The following is a 24,607-nucleotide window of genomic DNA, read 5'->3' as shown; positions in this document are numbered from 1 at the left end:
TTATTCTTATATACACAAAAATAATTGTTTTATTTTTTTTTCATTCATCATCCAACACACACAGGGTGTGTGCGTGTGTGATTCGACCCCCTGCAACGACACGTAAGTGAGTACAATCCATACCGGGTCGTGTCTATCAACAATTGCCTTTGACAAATAACAACCATTAAAAATTTACCTCACCATCAAGAACAGAAAGATTAATGCGATATTTTGATGTTATAATAATGTTAGCCATTCAGTGCAAGGGAATAATTTTTGTCCTCTTTACCGTAAAAAGGGTTGTAGGCATAGCTCCAAGATGTTATTGAGTGAAAGTTCGTTAATTACCGATTAAATTCTTACCAGTCTTTCAGTTAATAATCACTATTGCTATAACGTCTTTCATATTTATGTATTACATCATGTGCTGAACTCGAGGCGTCTGAGTGTCCTAACTCCTGAGGCATGTCGTGGGTGGGTACACAGCAGGCTCCGGCGGTGGGGGCACGGTCAGCACTGGCATCCTCCACAGTGCTTGTACCTGGCAGTGTGTCTGTGAGAACGGCTGACAGCTCTGGTGTCAGGTTATCCCACGACATCGAAGGTGCGAGGCTGTGGTTCATCTCTTCAACGTCGGTACTGCAAGAGTTAAGGTCGTCTTCCAGTGTCTGTGTGTACTGGCTCTTGTGCTGAGCCTCAGCGTCTCCTGCTTGCCTCTTCATCCGCTGTAGGGAGAAACAATGACCTCGTTGTGTACACAAAGAAATTCTTGAATTGTTGTTACATTCGTGGGAAGCACTAAATTTGTAGAAATCATACAGCGGCTGTGAACTGGGAGAGAATCAGGTTTGATCTAAGGAAGAGGAAGGTAGCTACAATTCTTTAATGAGTCCTTCACAAGCAACAACGAACTTTACTGGTTGTTTACATAGAGAAATTCTTGAATTGTTGTTATATTTCTGGGAAGCACTAAATTTTGGAGACTTATTACCAACCATCCACTGAGAATCCAGCCACTCAGTTCGCACCCATTAGTGACAGTGCCTTTCCCATTTTTTTTTTTTGTGAATTGTTCTAGACACTTTAATACGACAATTCTTCTAGTTTTTACTACTGCTACTTGAATCTTTGTAAAATGACTAATTAAAAGTTAATATATGAGAAAACCTACAACATTTGACAGTCTTGAAATTTTTACCTGTCTTGGAGATGAATGGACTCCACAAGCTTGACAAAAGCCATATTTTAAGGCCATACGTCTCCTTACTTCTTGATCACGGTCCCGTTGAGAGTTGTGTACGCAAGAGAGGTCGTGGTGCTGGTGAAAGAGTAAGTCTTTTGAAGGGTATCTTTGCTCTCGCTGGGGCACCCACATGCCCAAGTGACTGCTAGCCTGCAAGGCAACACAACTGTCAGAACATTATTTACACAAACACACACACACGCAAGTGATGTAGTGGAGGCAGGAACCATACATAGTTTCAAGACGAGGTATGATACAGCTCATGGAGCAGGGGGAGAGAGGACCCAGTAGCAACCAGTGAAGAGGCGGGGCCAGGAGCTGAGTCTCGACCCTTGCAACTGCAATTAGGTGAATACACACACACACACGCACGCACGCGCGCGCAGTAGTGTGGCCGCCTCAATCCAAAAGTGGATAAGAGAAAATCCAAAGACTTGCTATCAAATGGCATTCAGATGTCAAAGAAAAAAGGTTACGAAGAGTCAGCACATTAAAGTTACACGAGTCACGATAAACATGCAAAATCATGAAACACGAGATATGATGAACACATTCCAGATCATAAAAAGGTACTTAGCATAATTAACAGGGAGAACAAAAGATTTAAATTATTTAGCAAGGGGAAAAAAGCGATTCTCAAAGGATACTGGAAATAAAATAAAAAATGGCAAATTTAATGCTGAGGGGAGACTACGAACATACATTGTTTTGCTCTTGTGCAGCCAGCATCAACAGCCTGGTTGATCAGGCTCTGATCCACCAGGAGGCCTGGTCTCAGACCGGGCCGCGGGGGCGTTGACCCCCGGAACTCTCTCCAGGTAAACAAATAGATAATCACAACTGATTATAACTACGCACACATTCTAAAACTATATACCTTTCTGTAGACTTAAAATACCGTTTATAGTGGAAAACTGTGATAAATGCATTTTCTGCCTTATTTATTATTTTTATGCATGGAAAAAACTAAAGGGGTTTACATTATTATTATTATAATCAAAAAAAAAAAGAAGCGCTAAGCCACAAGGGCTATACAGCAAAGGGGTTTACAGCACCAATGGAATGGGAAGTAATTAAATATGACTCCCATTCTATGAATCAAGAGGACTTTACCTGCATCAAAATATCCGTTGCTTGAAGGGTTAAAAAAAAAGCGGGAGTTAACCAAGCATTATGTTAAGAAACAATGCGGTTTACGGTATTTTACTGAGAAGATTATGTCCACCGGTGTCTATCAATTATTTTGTGTTAATGGTGGAAGTTTTGACCACTATCAACAATTCTTCTTAAAGCAATGTGTGGATCCTGCCTCCACTACATCACTCTCCCGACTTTTCCACTTCCTGACAACTCTATGACTGAATGATTTCCTAACTCCCCCCTGACTCATGAGTCCTCAACTTCCAGTTGTTGCTGTGTTCCATAATAGATGAGAATTGATAAAGACCCTGGTGGTCAAAACGTCTTTTCAGTACAATGCCATAAACCGCGTATTGTGTCTTATTAATATACTTGTTACTACTGTATATAATGACATTAGTATCACCCAAGCAGTGTACCTGATAGTGTTTCATCCGCTGTGGCTGAGGTCTGGGTGACACACAGGACACGGCACGAGGGAGGGTGTACTGCGTCTGCTGAGCGTCACTGACAAACCTTGGGTGACGTTCTCTCATGACCGTGGACACGAGCGGGTGGGAATAATTAAGGGGTTCTTTCTTTTCATTACTCGTCGTTGGCGACCGGTGCGCGGTGATCTGGCACCGCTCATGCTCCTCGCTCCCTTCCAACAACGTGTCCAGCCTCGAGTTCTCGGGGAGGTCGGAAGCCAAGTTGTCTGAAGATCGAGCTCGTGGAGGATCCACATGCTCGCAGCCACGTCTGTGAAAGTGTAAATTACTGGACGCAAGGTGGTATGAATCACTGTGGTTAGTATAACAGGTATCAGGATATTCAACATCTCCCTGTAACATTCTTGCCGGGTTTTCTATGGGCTCGTGCTGATGCTTATCCAGATTTTGAGGATACCTTTTATTGGTGATGTGTTTGTATTCTTTAACAGAGGTTCTTCGCTTCTGGAAATGTCTCGTTTGGAAAGCTCGAGCACCAGATCCAGTGAACCGGGCCTCACACTCCCGTCTCCTATCCTCATGTTGATTATGCAATCCCTGTGTTGTGTAACTTGAATTTGTCCCAAGGCTGTGCGTATGAGACCACTTGTCGCTGGTGGGGGTGTTGTAGCGAGGGTTGTAGGGAGAGGTTCGAGCCCTGCTACCGTAGAGGGGCTCAGTTCCTCCCTGGGTCTCGCAGCTCTTGTCCACCGCATTGCCAAGCTCCTCACAGCACGTGGCCTCCTGCTTGTTTATCTGTGCAGTAGTGTGCATGTGATGAGGGTTATGAGGAGGGCTTGGTGTCCAGCTCCGAGGTGTTGGCAAGGTAGGCAGCTGCTCGCCGAGGTACGACGCATGCAATCCTAAACTCCTGGAAACACCTGAAGGAGAAAAAAATTTCACCTCACAGGGAGCAACTAACAACTGTATGACCCATAAAAAGGGCTAACATTTGTTTTTTAATTTGTTAGTAATTCCTTAAGAAACCAATGTCAAGCAAGTATAACTTCAGAAACGTTACTTAACAAAGAATTCTTAACCCTTATATACAAAAGCCTACTTACATTATCCTCACAGCAACACTAAACCAATGACATCTGGGTAATGATCAATCAAGAGCGCTTTACCAACATCAAGATACTCGCTCCCCTTGTTAAATATATATATATATATTTTTAGCAAACAGCTTTATTATATACTTTATGATCTTGTGAGTTGCAGTCAAAGAATTTTTGACATCGGCCTCAAATTTCTGACAACTGAATAAGCTAGTGATAACATAAATAATAATGGTAAAAAATCATCAAATGTTAAATATTTATAAAATGTATATATAAATATACGTGGGCATAAGTCCCACACTACAAAGGCACGGAAATGGATGAGAGACTCAGCCTCGACGTTCTGTTGGCTTAGTAATACATATCTTAATGCGTCCGGGATCATACCTTCCTGGCCGGGTCTTAGGAATATGAACTATTAAACAGGATGGAAAGCCAAACTAGTGAATACATTTACCTGTAACATGTACCTGTCACCTTACGTGTTAATGAACTGGGAAGCAAAAATTAGTAATAGTGCCAGCGTACAAATCATTTAACCAGCTTCTGCTTCACACTCGCATGAAAGGACGGTAATTTTTCCTGGACTGAAGAACGATAATTATTCCTGGACTGTTGCTGTCAAGTAAGGACAGTCATAACTCACCTGAATTTTCATTAGCGTTGATACCACGGCGTTGTTTTGCATGATAGTGCCTGTGTGGGTCCGGCAAGCAGCCTAGCTCCTCCAAGTCTTCGTGCCAGTTTGGTCTTCGATGTCGGGGGCCACACTTGCAGAATACCACATAAATCCACACGCATCCTACCAACAGTACTACGGCCATCAGTGTTCCCAGTACTGCTACCACTACCAGCAGCTTCCATCTATCTTCTCCTAGTGTCACCAGATTACATCTCTATTACGTATATTATAATATCAGTTACATTATATGTAAAACACTCACGTATTTTTATCACCAAAATATTTGAAGCGAATTCTGAAAGCAAAGTCATACTTGACATAACCATTAATGGTACCATCGCTGTTTTGCCCTGTAATTGCAAAGAAAGAATAAAGTCACAATACCGTGCCTGGAACAATACACAAATAACTCGCAGTTGGGGGGGGGGGGAATTTATGAGGACGTTTCGTGTTATTTACGTAACGTAATTGCAGATATTATTCTCGCGAAAATGCGCTAGAAGTGCTGGGCTCCTGAAGGGTAGGATTGAACCTGTAAGCTTCCTATTCCCCAAAGTGCTCTATGACCCCTACCTGGAGTATACCTGGAGAGGGTTTCGGGGGTCAACGCCCCCACGGCCCGATCTGAAACCAGGCCTCGGTGGATCAGGGCCTGATCCACCTTGAGGCCTGGTCTATGAGCTTACGACTTCCCCCTTAATTAAATTAAATTAAAAATAACTGAATTCCCATTAAACCTTTAGAATGCACAAGTTTTATTGCAAAAGGTGGGAAGAGCTAAACCTGTAGGGGTCTTACAGCTCAGTAGAAAGGAGAGACAATTAAGTTTGAGTCCCGTACGGGTCACACGTAGACATTTGTTTAGGCTTTGGGTACATAACATTATTATTATTAAAATCAAGGGGAAGCGCTAAACCCGTAGGATTATACAGCGCCTGTGGGGGGGGGGGTGGAAGGCATTCAGGCTTAACTCGGGGAACTGGAGCACAGATCCAATTCCCTAGATCAAGAGCCCCTCACCAGCGTCAAGGAACCTTCCTTAAGGGATGGGTACATAACATACAATGGCCTCGACTCTCGAGGACACAGAAATTACGGAGACGTGAAAATTATGAGAGGGCAATCAGGGTCAATCCATGGGAAGGACGGGTTCACATGCCCGGATCAAGAACCATCACACCAATGGAAATAAATTACTTCTTTTGACCGTTTTTTCTAGGGGAGGGGGGGGGTATCCTAAGTAATTAACACACGTCACTATGTATGATAATTGTACTTGCCTAAACTTGTGCAACTGTACTTGTGTACCTAAATACACTTTAGTAAGTTTATTTAGCTACAGGTATACAAGTACGTACCTGATCAGCGGGGCTATGGTTCATACGTCGGTTTACGTGCCATCAGCAGTAACAGCCTGGTTGATCAGACCCTGATCAACCACGATGCCTGATCTCAGACCAGGCCGCGGGGGCGTTGACCCCCCGAAACCCTCTCCAGGTAAAGCCCAAGATATGAACATAGTATGATGGAAGTAAGTCACTTTGACATTTAGGGTTATCCTAGGTATTCTACACGTCACTATATATGATAATTGTACTTATGTGGGTCCATACCTAAATAAACCTGTGTGTAAGTAAGTAAGTAAGTAAGTAAGTTTATTCAGGTATACACAATACAGTTACATAGAATTATCATACATAGCAGCATATGTGTAGAGAACCTAGGATAACCCAAAAAAGTCAGACAGAGTGACTTATTTCCATTGGGGTGACCCACCCCCATCAAGGAAGCTTCCCTCGAAGGGACAGATATACTCTGTACATACCAGCTTCTGTCTCCTCAAAATAAGGGACTGTGGTGGTGGTAATGTTCATTTCTCTATGCCATGTTTGTGTTGATGTGTCATCATCAGCTGTTGGTAAATATATCTGGCGCTGCTCAACACATGCCTAAATTTAATTGTAACCTCATATATTTAATCCTTGGAGCTCATTAGTAAGTTTATTCAGGTACAGGTACATATAAATACAGTTACATAATTTATCATACATTGTAACATATGTGTTAAGTTACATAAGATAACCCAAATGAGCCAGATAAAATGAATTATTTTCATTGTGGGCCAATATATGTTTATTAAATAATAAAATGAATAATGAGGCATGTGATTATGTGAAGATGTTGCAAATTAATGGTTTTAAACACAGTTTATGTGAAGTTAATTCCTTAGCGTATTTTTTTTTTTTTGAGAGACTATTGTTTAAAATTTTATGTCCATTAAATAGATGATTATTATAGTCATATAGTTGTGATAGATTGTAATGATTTAATGTAGTAATATCCCAACACGCAATTATATGACTTATTTCCACTGGTCTATATTGACTCCCTCTCACACGATGACTATGACAAATTTATTCAGGAACAATTTATGAAATATTTGGATGATTATAATTGTCTTGTATAACAATATGCGTACAAATTACTAAGGTTAACCCCCAAAATAGTGAAGTTCATTTTAATCCTATAAATTTTGTTTTTATTCAATGATATCTTAGACAACAATGTAAGCAATAACGTAGAATACATTGCCATCTTTTTGGAAAAATATAAGCTTCATTGCCTTTATTTGGTTAAGATAAAGTTACATAATGCACTATAATATAACCGTATCCTTGGTTAATTAATACAAATTGTTTTTTTTTTTAGCTCTGTGCGAAATATAAATGAATATATAATACTTGTGTCTTTGAGACTATTGTAAAAGTTTCAGCTTTGTGAAACTCATATAAAAACTTACTTGAGTTAAATCTTACATAATTTAGTATATCAAAACAGTGCAATGGTTTCAAAATATGAAGCCTAAAAAAAAAAAAAAATACAAACTGCCTAATCAGTGACTTGACACATTTACTATTAAATATTTTCCTATCCAATTCTGCAAAAAAAAATATATATATATATATATATATATCCCAGCATTTGGAAGTAAGGTATTCATTTAATCTTACATAATACATGACAGCAAAAAAGCCGGACTCAGGGGCGCCACTTCAAAATGGACGTCACTAATACTTTCCTTTATCTCTGGCAAAAGAGGAACTTTGAGAGTGAAAATGGCAGTATATCAGAGAGAGCAGATACTATGAGGTTCAACCTTGCCCAGTTATGCTTCCTCAAGAGTAACTTAAGGTAAGGTATCTTATTCCTCTTTATAACTGATAAACATAACTTGGATTTCTTGAAAGTTTTGTGAATTTAAACTTTCCAATTTAAATTTTTATTTAGAGAATATTTTGAGCAGTTGATAAGTTGTTTAATGGAGTCTGGTGCTGCATACATCCATTATATAAGACCAGAGTATGCCGGGATAAATGTAGCCCGGATAGCTCAGTCGGTAGAGCATTAGGCTTTTAACCTAAGGGTCCAGGGTTCGAGTCCCTGTTCGGGCGTGAGTTTTATTCACAACCTCAGAACCCGGGTTCAATCCTGGGATGAGCTTAAGGTATGGGCTAAGTATCCATAACACCTGCTGCTTCTGGTCACCTTTCAAGGGATAATTCCTTGAAAACCATGGAAGGTCCTGAATGCCAGAGATTCAAATTAAACCTGTTTGTATCCTATTTCCCAGGATCTATATGGCTCTTGTGGGTTTAGAGCTTCCCAGAAAGTGTAATAATGTTGAGAATTTCCATGTGCTTACAACCTAAATGATCCGAGTTCAATCCTGGGTGGGGCAAGAGGTCTGGGAAGTCTCTCCTATTATCTCTGTTCACCTAGAAGTGAATAGGTGGCTTGTGGCTCAGTAGGTGGCTTGTGGCTCAGTAGGTGGCTTGTGGGTCAGTAGGTGGCTTGTGGGTCAGTAGGTGGCTTGTGGCTCAGTAGGTGGCTTGTGGGTCAGTAGGTGGCTTGTGGGTCAGTAGGTGGCTTGTGGCTCAGTAGGTGGCTTGTGGCTCAATAGGTGGCTTGTGGCTTAATAGGTGGCTTGTGGCTCAATAGGTGGCTTGTGGCTCAATAGGTGGCTTGTGGCTCAGTAGGTGGCTTGTGGCTCAGTAGGTGGCTTGTCGCTCAATAGGTGGCTTGTGGCTCAGTAGGTGGCTTGTGGCTCAGTAGGTGGCTTGTGGGTCAGTAGGTGGCTTGTGGGTCAGTAGGTGGCTTGTTGCTCAATAGGTGGCTTGTGGCTCAGTAGGTGGCTTGTGGCTCAGTAGGTGGCTTGTGGCTCAATAGGTGGCTTGAGGCTCAGGTGGCTTGTGGCTCAGGTGGCTTGTGGCTCAGTAGGTGGCTTGTGGCTCAATAGATGGCTTGTGGCTCAATAGGTGGCTTGTGGCTCAGGTGGCTTGTGGCTCAGTAGGTGGCATGTGGCTCAGTAGGTGGCATGTGGCTCAGTAGGTGGCATGTGGCTCAGTAGGTGGCATGTGGGCTCAGTAGGTGGCATGTGGCTCAATAGGTGGCTTGTGGTTCAGTAGACAAGGTGTGGCTCAAGTGGTAACATCTTCAGCTCACATCTGAATGATGTGGGTTCAGTCCCAGCACAAGTGGAAATTTTAGGCATGTTTCTTTGCAATTGTTCCCCATGTTAATCTGTCACTAGATAGGTAACCAACTGCTGTGGGTCACATTCTGGGGAAGAACATCAAAGAACTGCCAAGTAACTTTATTGTATTATCCTGGGTTACTAATCCTCAGGGTTAATAATCTGAATAAAATCTGGAGAAAAGTACTGTAATTTTTCACCTAGCAGTAAATAGGTACATAGGAGTTACTGGGCTGTTGTGGAAAACCAACAGCTAAGTAGCTCAAGATTAAATTATTCTAGATTATATTACCATAAATATAATAGATATCTGTATTAAACTTATTTATTTTATCACTAATGTATGCCTGTTATATTTACGTGGAGTTTACCTGGAGAGGGTTTCGGGGATCAATGCCCCCACGTCCCGGTCTGGCTGCACGCAAACTGACGTATAAACCACAGATCGGTTGGTCAGGTATTGACTTTAGGTGCCCATGCAGTGCCTTCTTGAAGACAGCCAGGGGTTTATTGGTAATCCCCTTATGTATGCTGGGAGGCATTTGAACAGTTGTGGTGCCCCTGCTTTTCATTGGGGAAATGCTACATCTCCTGCCAAGTCTTTCACTTTCATGGGGAGTGATTTTTGTGTGCAAGCTTGGTACTAATCCCTCTAGGATTTTCCATGTGTATATTATCGTGTATATCTCTCGCCTGCATTCCAGGGAATCCGTGGGTATTTTTCTACAAAGTTTTGCAAATGCAGTGGACTTTTTCAAGTTACTTGATGATACCCACTGCCTGGACAAAATGCCGCCAATCAAAGCGCCATGTAATAGCATACATGTCTCTTACCTAAATTTACCTTATCGCATCCTAAAGGAGGACCTATCAGGATCCCAGCATAAATAAGCCACATAGCTTGGTTAATTCTGAGTTATTAACCTTCCAGGGTTAATGGGCTTAATAATATGAATAAAATCTTATCTTTAGTAATCTGGTCATCCTCAAGGAAGTATAGACTTGGTTCATTTTATCTCAGAATTTTGCCTGGCACTCGGTAAAATTTTTACCTAATTAAAAGAACATATCCTTCACGTTATATATTTATTGTACATGATGTTACAGGCAACAAAACAACATAAAAAATATTTACTGAATCATGTAAGGCTTAAAAATATAGAAATTGTTAATAAGTTTTGATAAAAATTTTATTAAATATAAAATTTCAGTTCCACTTCCAGGTAAAGCATAAGGTATAATTTCATGAGTAATATGGAAATAAGTCACTTTGTCTGCCTTTTTTTTTTGGATTATCCTAGGTAATTTACACATGTTGTTACGGAAGAAATTACAGTAAAACATGTGATTGCAAATATGAAAAAATATCACTGTGAAAATAGAAAATAAAACCTGAGTGCTTTTGTGCGTTTACACACACACGAGCACATGAAAGTGCTCAGGTTTTATTTCCTATTTTCACTGGTATTTTTTCATATGTTACTATGTATGATAATTGTACATGTACCTGTACCGAAATAAACTTACTAACTGTTGATTATGGTTTCTAATTTTTCAGTGATATTAATGATGCTACAATTTCAAGTAAGACTCAGACATTGTTACATGATTATGGAAAGCTGATGGACAGCACAGAGAAGAAAGGAGGACTTAATAACTATGCTGATTCTGTCCTAACTCTTCTCGGCAATAGTAAAAATGGTGAGTTTATTAAATTGTTTAAAATAAGACTTATGAGATAGTGTAGTATATTAGTGTACTGTATTTTCATAGAAAAATATTTGAATAATCCATTTCGGTACTAGTCCTAGAGGGACTAGTACCAAACTTGCACACAAAAATCACTCACTACGAAAGCAAAAGACTTGGCAGACGATGTAACATCCCCCCAATGAAAAGCAGGGGTGTCACTAGCACGTTAAGAGACCATACAATAGGTGTCAGGGGCCCGAGACTGTTCAACTGCCTCCCAGCATACATAAGGGGGGTTACCAACAGACCCCTGGCAGTCTTCAAGCTGGCACTGGACAAGCACCTAAAGTCGGTACCTGACCAGCCGGGCTGTGGCTCGTACATTGGTTTGCGTGCAGCCAGCAGTAACAGCCTGGTTGATCAGGCTCTGATCCACCAGGAGGCCTGGTCACAGACTGGGCCGCGGGGGCGTTGACCCCCGGAACTCTCTCCAGGTAAACTCCAGGTAAGTATACCATGTGTGTGCAGGAGCCATGGTGGAATCTATAATATATTATTATTATAGTGTTGTGCTTATGGGAAAGTGCTAAAACCTTAAGGATCATACAGCACCTGGGGAATGGGAGGCAATATGGTTTGATCCAAAGAAGAAGATAGCTCAAGTTCATGGAGTTAAGAATTCTTACCAAGCATCAAGGCACCTGAAATGCTGTGCATAAGCATGGGCTTTCAGCATGCACAACCAAATGTTACCTATATCTGTACAACGTGTCATGTGGAAATAAATCTTCGACTTTGACCCTGTTGAAGGAACTGTACAACATAGTTTCACTGAAAAGCTGGGATTCAGTAATTACAGTGAGTCAAAGCATTACGAAAATAATGGGTTCAAGGCTCTCCTGTTGTATATGATCAACAGATATAAGTAAATGGAATTATCATCAGGGTATACAACAAATTCTAACCATACAATAGAGCGAAAAAATGTGAAGGACGTGGGAGTGATAGTGTCAGTGGATCTTGCCTTCAAAGACCACAACAATGTATCTTCCTCATCTGCTAGGAAAATGATAGGATGGATAATGAGAACCTTTAAAACTAGGGATGCTAAACCCATGATGGTCCTCTTCAAATTGCTTGTTCTCTTTAGGCTGGAATACTGCTGTACACTAACAGCCCTATTCAAGGCTGGAGACATTGCAGACCTGGAGAGCACACAAAGAACTTTCACGGCACACATAAGTACGATAAGGCACCTAAATTACACTTGGAAGGTCCTGGAGGGATTGGCACCAAAGTTGCACATGAAAAGCAGGGGCACTACGAATACATTGAGAGAACACAGTAAGTGTCCGGGGCCCAAGACTATTCAGCTGCCTCCCAGCATACATAGGGAAAATTACCAATAGACCCCTGGCTGTCTTCAAGAAGGCACTGGACAGGCACCTAAAGTCAGTGCCAGACAACCAGGCTGTGGTTCATACGTCAGGTTGTGTGCAGCCAGCAGTAACAGCCTGGCTGATCAGATCCTGATCCGTCATGAGGCCTGGTCTCAGACCGAGCTGCAGGGGCGTTGACCCCCGAAACCCTCTCCAGGTAAACATCATTGTTTTCAAGATGGCACTTAATAAAGCTTTATAAATTTCCTCCAAATTGTTTCTGAATAGTCAAGAGTAATTGTCAGAGATGATGCAAGTTGCCTGCATCAACACCCTGACTGATCAGGTCATTGATCTTCTTGCTCCCATGAATTTAAATCAGTAAAGTAGCCAATATGTATATTTTATCTGGCCATAGAAATGTGTCTGAACATTTCAGTCATGACATAACCTAGTTATTTTATTGTTTCTCTTTCCCTTTTGTTACCTTCATTATTTTGCTTTTCTTAGATATCTGCTTCCATTATCCTCATTTATGCAATAATTTTTATCATTCTCTATATTGATATTTATTCCACTGAGTAAGTTTACATCACATCACTTATTTATATTAACTGTTTTAATCCCAAATTTAAGCTTTCAATCATTTAATTAATCTTAATAAAACACGTATCACATTTCACACACAGATGTCCCTTACAGTAGTTTTTTTTATTTTAGAAGCAGATTTGTGTTTCTTCCCAGACAGTTTACTTGCCTTTAAATCTTAGACTCAAAAGAACATTGGATACATTTGCCACATAATTTTACTTGTTTCATTGATTACCATGCAAGAAAAGAGGTTGCTAGTAGCACTAATTATCACCACCCCAAAGCAGTTGCAAGGTATCGGTGGAATAGGTAGGATTAATTTGCTGCTCCAATGAACTGTGCTGTATGACAAGGATGCCTGTTTATTCATTGCATTTAAAAAGTGGAGTATGCAGTCTAAAGCAGATGTAATTAAATTTGCTCAGTGGAATTTGCATGTACTGGCCATTACAGCATTGGGTAGAACAGAATGTTCGACCGCATGATTATGTGACATACATCTCTTAAGTAGATGACGTATGTGCTGATTACTGTTGATTGTCCTAAAAAATGAATGAAAACTGAAGATTACTTCAGAAAGTCTATACAGTGTGCAGTGTAGAAGAAAAAAAATGGGTACGCACAACAGTACAAAAGAAATAAAATGGTAAACTGTATGAACAGTTATTTATTCTCTTGAATATTAGAATATGAGAAGTTTTTTTTACAAAGTAGAAGTGATGCAAGGAGGGAAGAGTATATGGAGAAGAAGAGAGAGGTTAAGAGAGTGGTGAAGCAATGGAAAAAGAGAGCAAATGAGAGAGTGGGTGAGATGTTATCAACAAATTTTGTTGAAAATAAGAAAAAGTTTTGGAGTGAGATTAACAAGTTAAGGAAGCCTAGAGAACAAATGGATTTGTCAGTTAAAAATAGGAGAGGAGAGTTATTAAATGGAGAGTTAGAGGTATTGGGAAGATGGAGGGAATATTTTGAGGAATTGTTGAATGTTGATGAAGATAGGGAAGCTGTGATTTCGTGTATAGGGCAAGGAGGAATAACATCTTGTAGGAGTGAGGAAGAGTCAATTGTGAGTGTGGGGGAAGTTCGTGAGGCAGTAGGTAAAATGAAAGGGGGTAAGGCAGCTGGGATTGATGGGATAAAGACAGAAATGTTAAAAGCAGGTGGGGATATAGTTTTGGAGTGGTTTGTGCTATTATTTAATAAATGTATGGAAGAGGGTAAGGTACCTAGGGATTGGCAGAGAGCATGCATAATTCCGTTGTATAAGGGCAAAGGGGAAAAAAGAGAGTGCAAAAATTATAGGGGGATAAGTCTGTTGAGTATACCTGGTAAAGTGTATGGTAGAGTCATTATTGAAAGAATTAAGAGTAAGACAGAGAATAGGATAGCAGATGAACAAGGAGGCTTTAGGAAAGGTAGGGGGTGTGTGGACCAGGTGTTTACAGTGAAACATATAAGTGAACAGTATTTAGATAAGGCTAAAGAGGTTTTTGTGGCATTTATGGATTTGGAAAAGGTGTATGACAGGGTGGATAGAGGGGCAATGTGGCAGATGTTGCAGATGTATGGTATAGGAGGTAGGTTACTGAAAGCAGTGAAGAGTTTTTACGAGGATGGTGAGGCTCAAGTTAGAGTATGTAGGAAAGAGGGAGATTATTTCCCAGTAAAAGTAAGCCTTACCTGGAGGTTACCTGGAGGTTATTCCGGGGATCAACGCCCCCGCGGCCTGGTCCATGCCCAGGCCTTAGACAAGGATGTGTGATGTCACCATGATGGTTCAATATATTTATAGATGGGGTTGTAAGAGAAGTAAATGCGAGGGTCTTGGCAAGAGATGTGGAGTTAAAAGATAAAGAATCACACATAAAGTGGGAGTTGTCACAGTTGCTCTTTGCTGATGACACTGTGCTCTTGGGTGATTCTGAAGAGAAGTTGCAGAGGTTGGTGGATGAATTTAGTAGGGTATGTAAAAGAAGAAAATTGAAAGTGAATACAGGAAAGAGTAAGGTTATGAGGATAACAAAAAGATTAGGTGATGAAAGATTGGATATCAGATTGGAGGGAGAGAGTATGGAGGAGATGAATGTATTCAGATACTATTTGGGAGTGGACGTGTCAGTGGATGGGTCTATGAAAGGTGAGGTGAATTATAGAATTGATGAGGGGAAAAGGGTGAGCGGTGCACTTAGGAGTCTGTGAAGACAAAGAACTTTGTCCTTGGAAGCAAAGAGGGGAATGTATGAGAGTATAGTTTAACCAACGCTCCTGTATGGGTGTGAAGCATGGGTGATGAATGTTGCAGCGAGGAGAAGGCTGGAGGCAGTGGAGATGTCATGTCTGAGGGCAATGTGTGGTGTGAATATAATGCAGAGAATTCGCAGTTTGGAAGTTAGGAGGATGTGCGGGATTGCCAAAACTGTTGTCCAGAGGGCTGAGGAAGGGTTGTTGAGGTGGTTTGGACATATAGAGAGAATGGAGCGAAACAGAATGACTTCAAGAGTGTATCGGTCTGTAGTGGAAGGAAGGCAGGGTAGGCGTCGGCCTAGGAAAGGTTGGAGGGAGGGGGTAAAGGAGGTTTTGTGTGCGAGGGGCTTGGACTTCCAGCGTGCATGCGTGAGCGTGTTTGATAGGAGTGAATGGAGACAAACGGTTTTTAATACTTGACGTGCTGTTGGAGTGTGAGCAAAGTAACATTTATGAAGGGGTTCAGGGAAACCGGCAGGCCGGACTTGAGTCCTGGAGATGGGAAGTACAGTGCCTGCACTCTGAAGGAGGGGTGTTAATGTTGCAGTTTAAAAACTGTAGTGTAAACACCCTTCTGGCAAGACAGTGATGGAGTGAACGATGGTGAAAGTTTTTCTTTTTTGGGCCACCCTGTCTTGGTGGGAATCGGCAAGTGTGTTAATAATAATAATAATAAAAAAAATTACATACTTAGTTGTCTTTGTATTTAGGTTAACTGTATGGAGATCAAATACTGTACAGAAGCTGGTAAGGGTTGATAAGGTATCTAATTGGAATATGGTACCAGAAATTATGAACAAACACCCCTCAAGGTGCCTTGATTCAGGTGATGGGCTATTGATCTAAGGAGCAGGACTTATCTTCCCCTTCCTTGGATTGAACCTTAAATACAGTGCCTATCATTCTCCAGGTGATAGGGTACCCCTGTAGGTTTATGCTTCCACTGATTAAAATAAAAAATAAATATGAATAAATACAGGAGGGTGTGTAAAGGTAAAAAGTTGCAAGTGAACATAGATAAGAGTAAGGTGATGAGGGTATCAAACGATTTAGATAAAGAAAAATTGGATATCACATTGGAGAGAGGGAGTAGGAAAGAAGTGAATGTTTTCAGATATTTGGGAGTTGATGTGTCAGTGGATGGGTTTATGAAGGATGAGGTAAACCATACAATTGATGAAGGATAAAAGGTGAGTGGTGCATTGAGGTATATGTGAAGACAAAAAACATTATCTTTGGAGGCAAAGAAGGGAATGTATAAAAGTATAATGGTACCAACACTCTTATATGGCAGTGAAGCTTGGGTTATAAATGCTGCAGTGAGGAGGCAGTGGAGATGTCTTGTCTAAGGGTGGTGTAAATGTTATGCAGAGAGTTCGGAGTGTGGAAATTGGGAGAAGGTGTGGAGTTAATAAAAGTATTAGTCAGAGGGCTGAAGAGGGGTTGTTGAGGTGGTTTGGTCATTTAGAGAGAATGGTTCAAAGTAGAATGACATGGAGAGCCTATAAATCTGTAGGGGAAGGAAAGCAGGGTAGGAGTCGTCCTCGAAAAGTTTGGAGGGGGTAAAGGAGGTTTTCTGGGCGAGGGGCTTGGACTTCCAGCAAGCATGCGTGAGCATGTTAGATAGGAGTGAATGGAGACGAATGGTTTTTGGGCCCTGACAAGCTGTTGGAGTGTGAGCAGGGTAATATTTAGTGAAGGGATTCACTAAATATTACCTGGAAATGGAAAGTACAATAACTGCACTTTAAAGGAGGGGTTTGGGATATTGGCAGTTTGGAGGGATATGTTATGTACATATCTTTATATATGCTTCTAAACTGTTGTATCTGGGAGCCTCTGCAAAGACAGTGATTATGTATGAATGAGGTGAAAGTGTTTTCTTTTAGGGGGATTTTCTTTCTTTTTGAGTTACCCTGCCTCGGTGGGAGACGGCCAACTTGTTGAAAAAAAAAATAAAAAAACAGTATCTTAAATTCACTTGTAACATGATTTTTATATAGTGTACAAAAAGACTTGTTAAATGTATCCAATTGTACTTTTCCTTTCTTTGGTTGAATTGTTTAAAATAATTTTTTTTTTTTAATTTTGTTTTATCAGAGAGCAAAAACTGGAAATGTAGCTTACAATCTAAGGATATCATTGATAAGTACTTGAAACCCCTGCCTTCTATGTCCAGTACCCTAATGGAAGAATCAAAAAAACTGTCAGACCTGCTTAATAAGTATGAGGAAAGAAAGCCACCACATGTACAATTGAACAGTGATGGATCTGTAAGCACAGAGATGACAGCATTAAAGAGTCTGGACGTAGCACAACACAAGAACATGAAAGTGCCTTTTAACTTGGTGCGTGAAGACTTCGACAAGTTTACTATGGCAATTGAGAAAGACCAGGTAAGAAGTAGATGAATTTTGCTAACTTCATTATGAGCCAGTTGTACTGTGATGCCAAACCTTAAGGTCATAAGACAAGAGGAACACTGCAGTAGGCTTACTGGCCTATGCTAAGTAGGTCCTATCACACCTACCTCTTCCCATATTTGTCTAATAATGTGTGACATGCTTGTACGATATTTGTATAGACTGACGTTAATATGGTATGGGATATTTGTATAGACTGAAGTTAATATGGTATTGGATACATGTTTAGAGTGAAATTAACTTGTTGACCAGACAGAAAAATGGCTGAATATTTTTTTTTGTCTTGTACAATGTCTCATAGGTAATGAATCCTAGAGAACAGCCATGGCACAGATGATGTTCAAGTGTCTTCATAATGATCCAGGATAGACTGAAGCATTGTCTGAAGTTTCCTTTTTAAAATTTTGGGCTGTTCCAGTTTTTAGAGCTTCTTTAATGTTCCAAAGTTACATTGAGTAAACAGAACTTAACCAGTTCTACGACACTTGTACTATAATTTTTAAAATGTGGGCTTTCTGGGATTTTCCCAGACCCCTGGTGGGGAGCTTTTGTCTTTATTTACATAATTTTTATTTTTATCACATGTTCATAAACAGTGGACCCCCGGTTAACGATATTTTTTCATTCCAGAAGTATGTTCAGGTGCCAGTACTGACCGAATTTGTTCCCATGAGGAATATTGTGAAGTAGATTAGTCCATTTCAGACCCCCAAACATACACGTACAAATGCACTTACATAAATACACTTACATAATTGGTCGCATTGGGAGGTGATCGTTAAGCGGGGGTCCACTGTATACAATAAAAGCCCATAAATATTATTAATTTAACCCGTAAACAGTCCAAACGTATATATACGTTTTTTCAACATTTGAAAGTATGTAAAAAAAGTAGTTCTTCTTGTTTTTTTACATTTGAAAATGTGTAAAAAAAACTTTGATCTACTTTTTTTTTTTGTTATGTTTGAAAATATGCAAAAAAACGTAGATCTACTTTTGTAGCACTACACATGTGAACGTAGATCTGCTTGGACTGTTTATGGGTTAAAAATGTTTTCATCTATTAATATTAGAGTACAGTATAATGTACAGGTAAATTTTTGTTTTCTTTTTTTCAATTTGCTTTTCTGTACCGTACAGTACAGTGTTTAGTTACTGAATACACTGCTATACATCTAAACAGAAAATTCAAAATAATTTTATCCACAGAAAAGACTTGAGGCACCTGACAATCTCTCATTATTTAACATGAATGGTGAGTATTGCACTTTTATTTGAAAAGTTACATTTAATACCCATTAAGTTTGTTGAATTTTCATTCACATAACCTGGCCTGTCACATTTTTTGCACCTGGTTTGAATTTTGAAGTTTAGTTAATATTTTGGAGATAGTTCTTATACAGTGGAGATTGTGTAGGTGTGTGGAAGGAAAAGCTCTGGTTTGTAGAGATGATTTCATAAGTTAAACAGATATTTTGTTGTACAAGTATTTCATGATGCACCAAACCCTTGCAAATCAATCAGAGCAGGAGTAGTGGAGGCTTGATCCTCCCTCTCTGGTGATTGCAGTATTCATTATATTTTTTTTTCTCTCAAGCCAGCCATCTCCCACCAAGGCAGGGTGACCCAAAAAGAAAGAAAAATCCCCAAAAAGAAAATACTTTCATCATCATTCAACACTTTCACCTCACTCACACATAATCAATGTTTTTGCAGAGGTGCCCAGGACACAACAGTTTAGAAGCATATACGTATAAAGATACACAACATATCCTTCCAAACTGCCAGTATCCCAAACCCCTCCTTTAAAGTGCAGGCATTGTACTTCCCATTTTCAGTACTCAAGTCCGGCTATATAAAAATAACCGGTTTCCCTGAATCCCTTCACTAAATATTACCCTGCTCACACTCCAACAGCTTGTCAGGTCCCAAAAACCATTTCTCTCCATTCACTCCTATCTAACACACTCACACATGCTTTGCTGGAAGTTCAAGCCCCTCACCTGCAAAACCTCCTTTACCCCCTCCCTCCAACCTTTTCAAGGATGACCCTTATCCTGCCTTCCTTCCCCTTCAGATTTATACGCTCTCCAAGTCATTCTACTTTGATCCATTATTTTTAAATGACCAAACCATCTCAACAATCCCTCTTCAGCCCTCTGAGTAATACTTTAAGTAACTCCACACCTCCTAATTTCCAAACTCTGAATTCTCTGCATAATATTTACACCACACATTGCCCCTAGACAGGACATCTCCGCTGCCTCCAGCTGCCTCCTCTTCTTGTGGTACAGTATTTGGATAACATATTTGAGCTCTAATTGCTGTAACTGGTAAAGATAAAAATACAGTGATCTAAAAGTGCCTCCTGAGTGATCATTTTTATTCAGAATCATTGAATAGAATCACATTATTGTGCAGTATATATGAATCACTATACAATATTAGGTATCAGATGTTACTTCTTTTTACTCATGTTATTATGGATTAGTAACTCATTAATTTGTTTGTTTTAAGTGTTTTTTATTTATTTCTTAGTTGCTTTCATTTACTTTTAACATATGAATATTTTTCTGTCATTTTAGGTTCATTCAGAAGTGCAGAGTTAAAGGCTAACACCAGCTCCATTCTTTCAAGTGGAGGACAAAGAATGCATGACAAGGGAGGCTCCTATCCTTGGGATAGACTGAAAATGGCAGGTCCCAGTGAAAGAGGATATGATATGAATGAAGGATCTGTGGGAATTGGAAGGAACATGTCTGGTAAAATGTTACATGATTCCTTCAACGGAACTTATGAAGGAGCGTCCAATTATTCTGGAAGAGGGAAAGGTTTTAGACGAGACTTGAAGGATGACTCCATGGGAAACATTTCTCATGAGGTACACCATGGACACTCAGTCAGGAGCTGGAGGGGCAGAGGAAAAGGTATATAGATAATTATACAGTACTCTGATTAATTTTTGCTTTGTTTCTACGTATTATACAAAAAAGTTTCATGTTGTGTCATAACTATGTTATATTCATTACCAATGTGTGGTGTCCCGTGCTTCAGTTGGTAACACTCTGAACTCGCATAGTGAAGGTGTGTGGTTCAGTTTCCAGCAAGGATGGACATGTTTCATTACATCTGTTGCCCTTGTTCACCTAGCAGTAAAGAGATACATGGGTGTTATTTAACTGTTGTGGGTTGCAACCCAGGGGGTGTTAGTATACCTTAAATAAGGCTGTGCTTTAAAATGAGTTTAGGTAGAATAATAGCTCCTAGCCCTTAAATTCAACTGTTTAAAAATAATACTCTGTTTTTTGCGAATAATAATTTTTTTTTTTAGCCCACCTGCCATCTCTCACTGAGACAGGGTGACCTGAAAAAAGAAGAAACAAAAGTTTTTCTTCTCTTTACATTTAGTAATATGGATGTATCAGTTAAAAACAGAGAACGGGAGTTAGTAGATGGGGAGATGGAGGTTTTGGGTAGATGGCAAGAATATTTTGAGGAACTTAAATGTCGATGAAGAAAGGGAGGCGGTAATTTCATGCACTGGCTAGGGAGGTATATCATCTTTTAGGAGCGAAGAAGAGCAGGATGTGAGTGTGGGGGAGATGCGTGAGGCATTATGTAGAATGAAAGGGGGTAAAGCAGCTGGAACTGACAGGATCATGACAGAAATGTTAAAAGCAGGAGGGGACATAGTGTTGGAGTGGTTGGTATTTTTGTTTAATAAATGTATGAAAGAGGGGAAGGTACCTAGGGATTGGCAGAGAGCATGTATAGTCCCTTTATATAAAGGGAAGGGGGACATAAGAGATTGTAAAAATTATTTATTTTATTTTATTATGACACCGGCCGATTCCCACCAAGGCAGGGTGGCCCGAAAAAGAAAAACTTTCACCATCATTCACTCCATCACTGTCTTGCCAGAAGGGTGCTTTACACTACAGTTTTTAAACTGCAACATTAACACCCCTCCTTCAGAGTGCAGGCACTGTACTTCCCATCTCCAGGACTCAAGTCCGGCCTGCCGGTTTCCCTGAATCCCTTCATAAATGTTACTTTGCTCACACTCCAACAGCACGTCAAGTATTAAAAACCATTTGTCTCCATTCACTCCTATCAAACACGCTCACGCATGCCTGCTGGAAGTCCAAGCCCCTCGCACACAAAACCTCCTTTACCCCCTCCCTCCAACCCTTCCTAGGCCGACCCCTACCCCGCCTTCCTTCCACTACAGACTGATACACTCTTGAAGTCATTCTGTTTCGCTCCATTCTCTCTACATGTCCGAACCACCTCAACAACCCTTCCTCAGCCCTCTGGACAACAGTTTTGGTAATCCCGCACCTCCTCCTAACTTCCAAACTACGAATTCTCTGCATTATATTCACACCACACATTGCCCTCAGACATGACATCTCCACTGCCTCCAGCCTTCTCCTCGCTGCAACATTCATCACCCACGCTTCACACCCATATAAGAGCGTTGGTAAAACTATACTCTCATACATTCCCCTCTTTGCCTCCAAGGACAAAGTTCTTTGTCTCCACAGACTCCTAAGTGCACCACTCACTCTTTTTCCCTCATCAATTCTATGATTCACCCCATCTTTCATAGACCCATCTGCTGACACGTCCACTCCCAAATATCTGAATACGTTCACCTCCTCCATACTCTCTCCCTCCAATCTGATATTCAATCTTTCATCACCTAATCTTTTTGTTATCCTCATAACCTTACTCTTTCCTGTATTCACCTTTAATTTTCTTCTTTTGCACACCCTACCAAATTCATCCACCAATCTCTGCAACTTCTCTTCAGAATCTCCCAAGAGCACAGTGTCATCAGCAAAGAGCAGCTGTGACAACTCCCACTTTGTGTGTGATTCTTTATCTTTTAACTCCACGCCTCTTGCCAAGACCCTCGCATTTACTTCTCTTACAACCCCATCTATAAATATATTAAACAACCACGGTGACATCACACATCCTTGTCTAAGGCCTACTTTTACTGGGAAAAAATTTCCCTCTTTCCTACATACTCTAACTTGAGCCTCACTATCCTCGTAAAAACTCTTCACTGCTTTCAGTAACCTACCTCCTACACCATACACTTGCAACATCTGCCACATTGCCGCCCTATCCACCCTGTCATACGCCTTTTCCAAATCCATAAATGCCACAAAGACCTCTTTAGCCTTATCTAAATACTGTTCACTTATATGTTTCACTGTAAACACCTGGTCCACACACCCCCTACCTTTCCTAAAGCCTCCTTGTTCATCTGCTATCCTATTCTCCGTCTTACTCTTAATTCTTTCAATTATAACTCTACCATACACTTTACCAGGTACACTCAACAGACTTATCCCCCTATAATTTTTGCACTCTCTTTTATCCCCTTTGCCTTTATACAAAGGAACTATGCATGCTCTCTGCCAATCCCTAGGTACCTTACCTTCTTCCATACATTTATTAAATAATTGCACCAACCACTCCAAAACTATATCCCCACCTGCTTTTAACATTTCTATCTTTATCCCATCAATCCCGGCTGCCTTACCCCCTTTCATTTTACCTACTGCCTCACGAACTTCCCCCACACTCACAACTGGCTCTTCCTCACTCCTACAAGATGTTATTCCTCCTTGCCCTATACACGAAATCACAGCTTCCCTATCTTCATCAACATTTAACAATTCCTCAAAATATTCCTTCCATCTTCCCAATACCTCTAACTCTCCATTTAATAACTCTCCTCTCCTATTTTTAACTGACAAATCCATTTGTTCTCTAGGCTTTCTTAACTTGTTAATCTCACTCCAAAACTTTTTCTTATTTTCAACAAAATTTGTTGATAACATCTCACCCACTCTCTCATTTGCTCTCTTTTTACATTGCTTCACCACTCTCTTAACTTCTCTCTTTTTCTCCATATACTCTTCCCTCCTTGCATCACTTCTACTTTGTAAAAACTTCTCATATGCTAACTTTTTCTCCCTTACTACTCTCTTTACATCATCATTCCACCAATCGCTCCTCTTCCCTCCTGCACCCACTTTCCTGTAACCACAAACTTCTGCTGAACACTCTAACACTACATTTTTAAACCTACCCCATACCTCTTCGACCCCATTGCCTATGCTCTCATTAGCCCATCTATCCTCCAATAGCTGTTTATATCTTACCCTAACTGCCTCCTCTTTTAGTTTATAAACCTTCACCTCTCTCTTCCCTGATGCTTCTATTCTCCTTGTATCCCATCTACCTTTTACTCTCAGTGTAGCTACAACTAGAAAGTGATCTGATATATCTGTGGCCCCTCTATAAACATGTACATCCTGAAGTCTACTCAACAGTCTTTTATCTACCAATACATAATATAACAAACTACTGTCATTTCGCCCTACATCATATCGTGTATACTTATTTATCCTCTTTTTCTTAAAATATGTATTACCTATAACTAAACCCCTTTCTATACAAAGTTCAATCAAAGGGCTCCCATTATCATTTACACCTGGCACCCCAAACTTACCTACCACACCCTCTCTAAAAGTTTCTCCTACTTTAGCATTCAAGTCCCCTACCACAATTACTCTCTCACTTGGTTCAAAGGCTCCTATACATTCACTTAACATCTCCCAAAATCTCTCTCTCTCCTCTGCATTCCTCTCTTCTCCAGGTGCATACACGCTTATTATGACCCACTTCTCGCATCCAACCTTTACTTTAATCCACATAATTCTTGAATTTACACATTCATATTCTCTTTTCTCCTTCCATAACTGATCATTTAACATTACTGCTACCCCTTCCTTTGCTCTAACTCTCTCAGATACTCCAGATTTAATCCCATTTATTTCCCCCCACTGAAACTCTCCTACCCCCTTCAGCTTTGTTTCGCTTAGGGCCAGGACATCCAACTTCTTTTCATTCATAACATCAGCAATCATCTGTTTCTTGTCATCCGCACTACATCCACGCACATTTAAGCAACCCAGTTTTATAAAGTTTTTCTTCTTCTCTTTTTTAGTAATTGTATACAGGAGAAGGGGTTACTAGCCCATTGCTCCCGGCATTTTAGTCGCCTCATACGACACGCATGGCTTACGGAGGAAAGATTCTTTTCCACTTCCCCATGGACAATAGAAGAAATAAAAAAGAACAAG

General features: G+C 40.3%; 2 protein-coding genes and 1 non-coding gene across 5 annotated transcripts in view; 2 read left to right on the top strand and 1 right to left on the bottom strand.

Annotated features, from left to right (window-relative positions):
* Positions 1–6,507, bottom strand: LOC128686709 (uncharacterized). The gene is made up of 6 exons (XM_053773739.2): positions 6,404–6,507; positions 4,543–4,770; positions 3,254–3,716; positions 2,785–3,106; positions 1,181–1,375; positions 1–707 (listed from the first exon to the last, which is right to left on the bottom strand). The coding sequence occupies exons 1-6, from the start codon at positions 6,450–6,452 to the stop codon at positions 357–359; spliced, it is 1,608 nt and encodes a 535-aa protein (XP_053629714.1). The 5' UTR covers positions 6,453–6,507; the 3' UTR covers positions 1–356.
* A 1,096-nt stretch (positions 6,508–7,603) lies between these two features.
* The window catches only part of LOC128687008 (fidgetin-like protein 1), a 50,820-nt gene continuing 33,816 nt past the window's right edge, over positions 7,604–24,607 (top strand). For all 3 annotated transcript variants that reach the window (XM_070082243.1, XM_070082240.1, XM_070082242.1), the window contains exons 1-5: positions 7,604–7,770; positions 10,671–10,813; positions 17,119–17,414; positions 18,651–18,696; positions 20,027–20,368. In XM_070082243.1, coding sequence (XP_069938344.1) covers positions 7,637–7,770; positions 10,671–10,813; positions 17,119–17,414; positions 18,651–18,696; positions 20,027–20,368 — 961 coding nt within the window. In that variant the 5' untranslated portion in view covers positions 7,604–7,636. The remainder of the gene's footprint in view (positions 7,771–10,670; positions 10,814–17,118; positions 17,415–18,650; positions 18,697–20,026; positions 20,369–24,607) is intronic.
* Positions 7,958–8,030, top strand: TRNAK-UUU (transfer RNA lysine (anticodon UUU)). The gene has a single exon. It is a non-coding gene; the product is annotated as a tRNA-Lys (tRNA).

This window comes from Cherax quadricarinatus, chromosome 7 (assembly GCF_038502225.1).
Source record: "Cherax quadricarinatus isolate ZL_2023a chromosome 7, ASM3850222v1, whole genome shotgun sequence".
NCBI lineage: Eukaryota > Metazoa > Arthropoda > Malacostraca > Decapoda > Parastacidae > Cherax > Cherax quadricarinatus.
The sequence above is the reverse complement of the archived record's forward strand: the minus strand, read 5'-3'. Positions and strand labels throughout refer to the sequence as shown.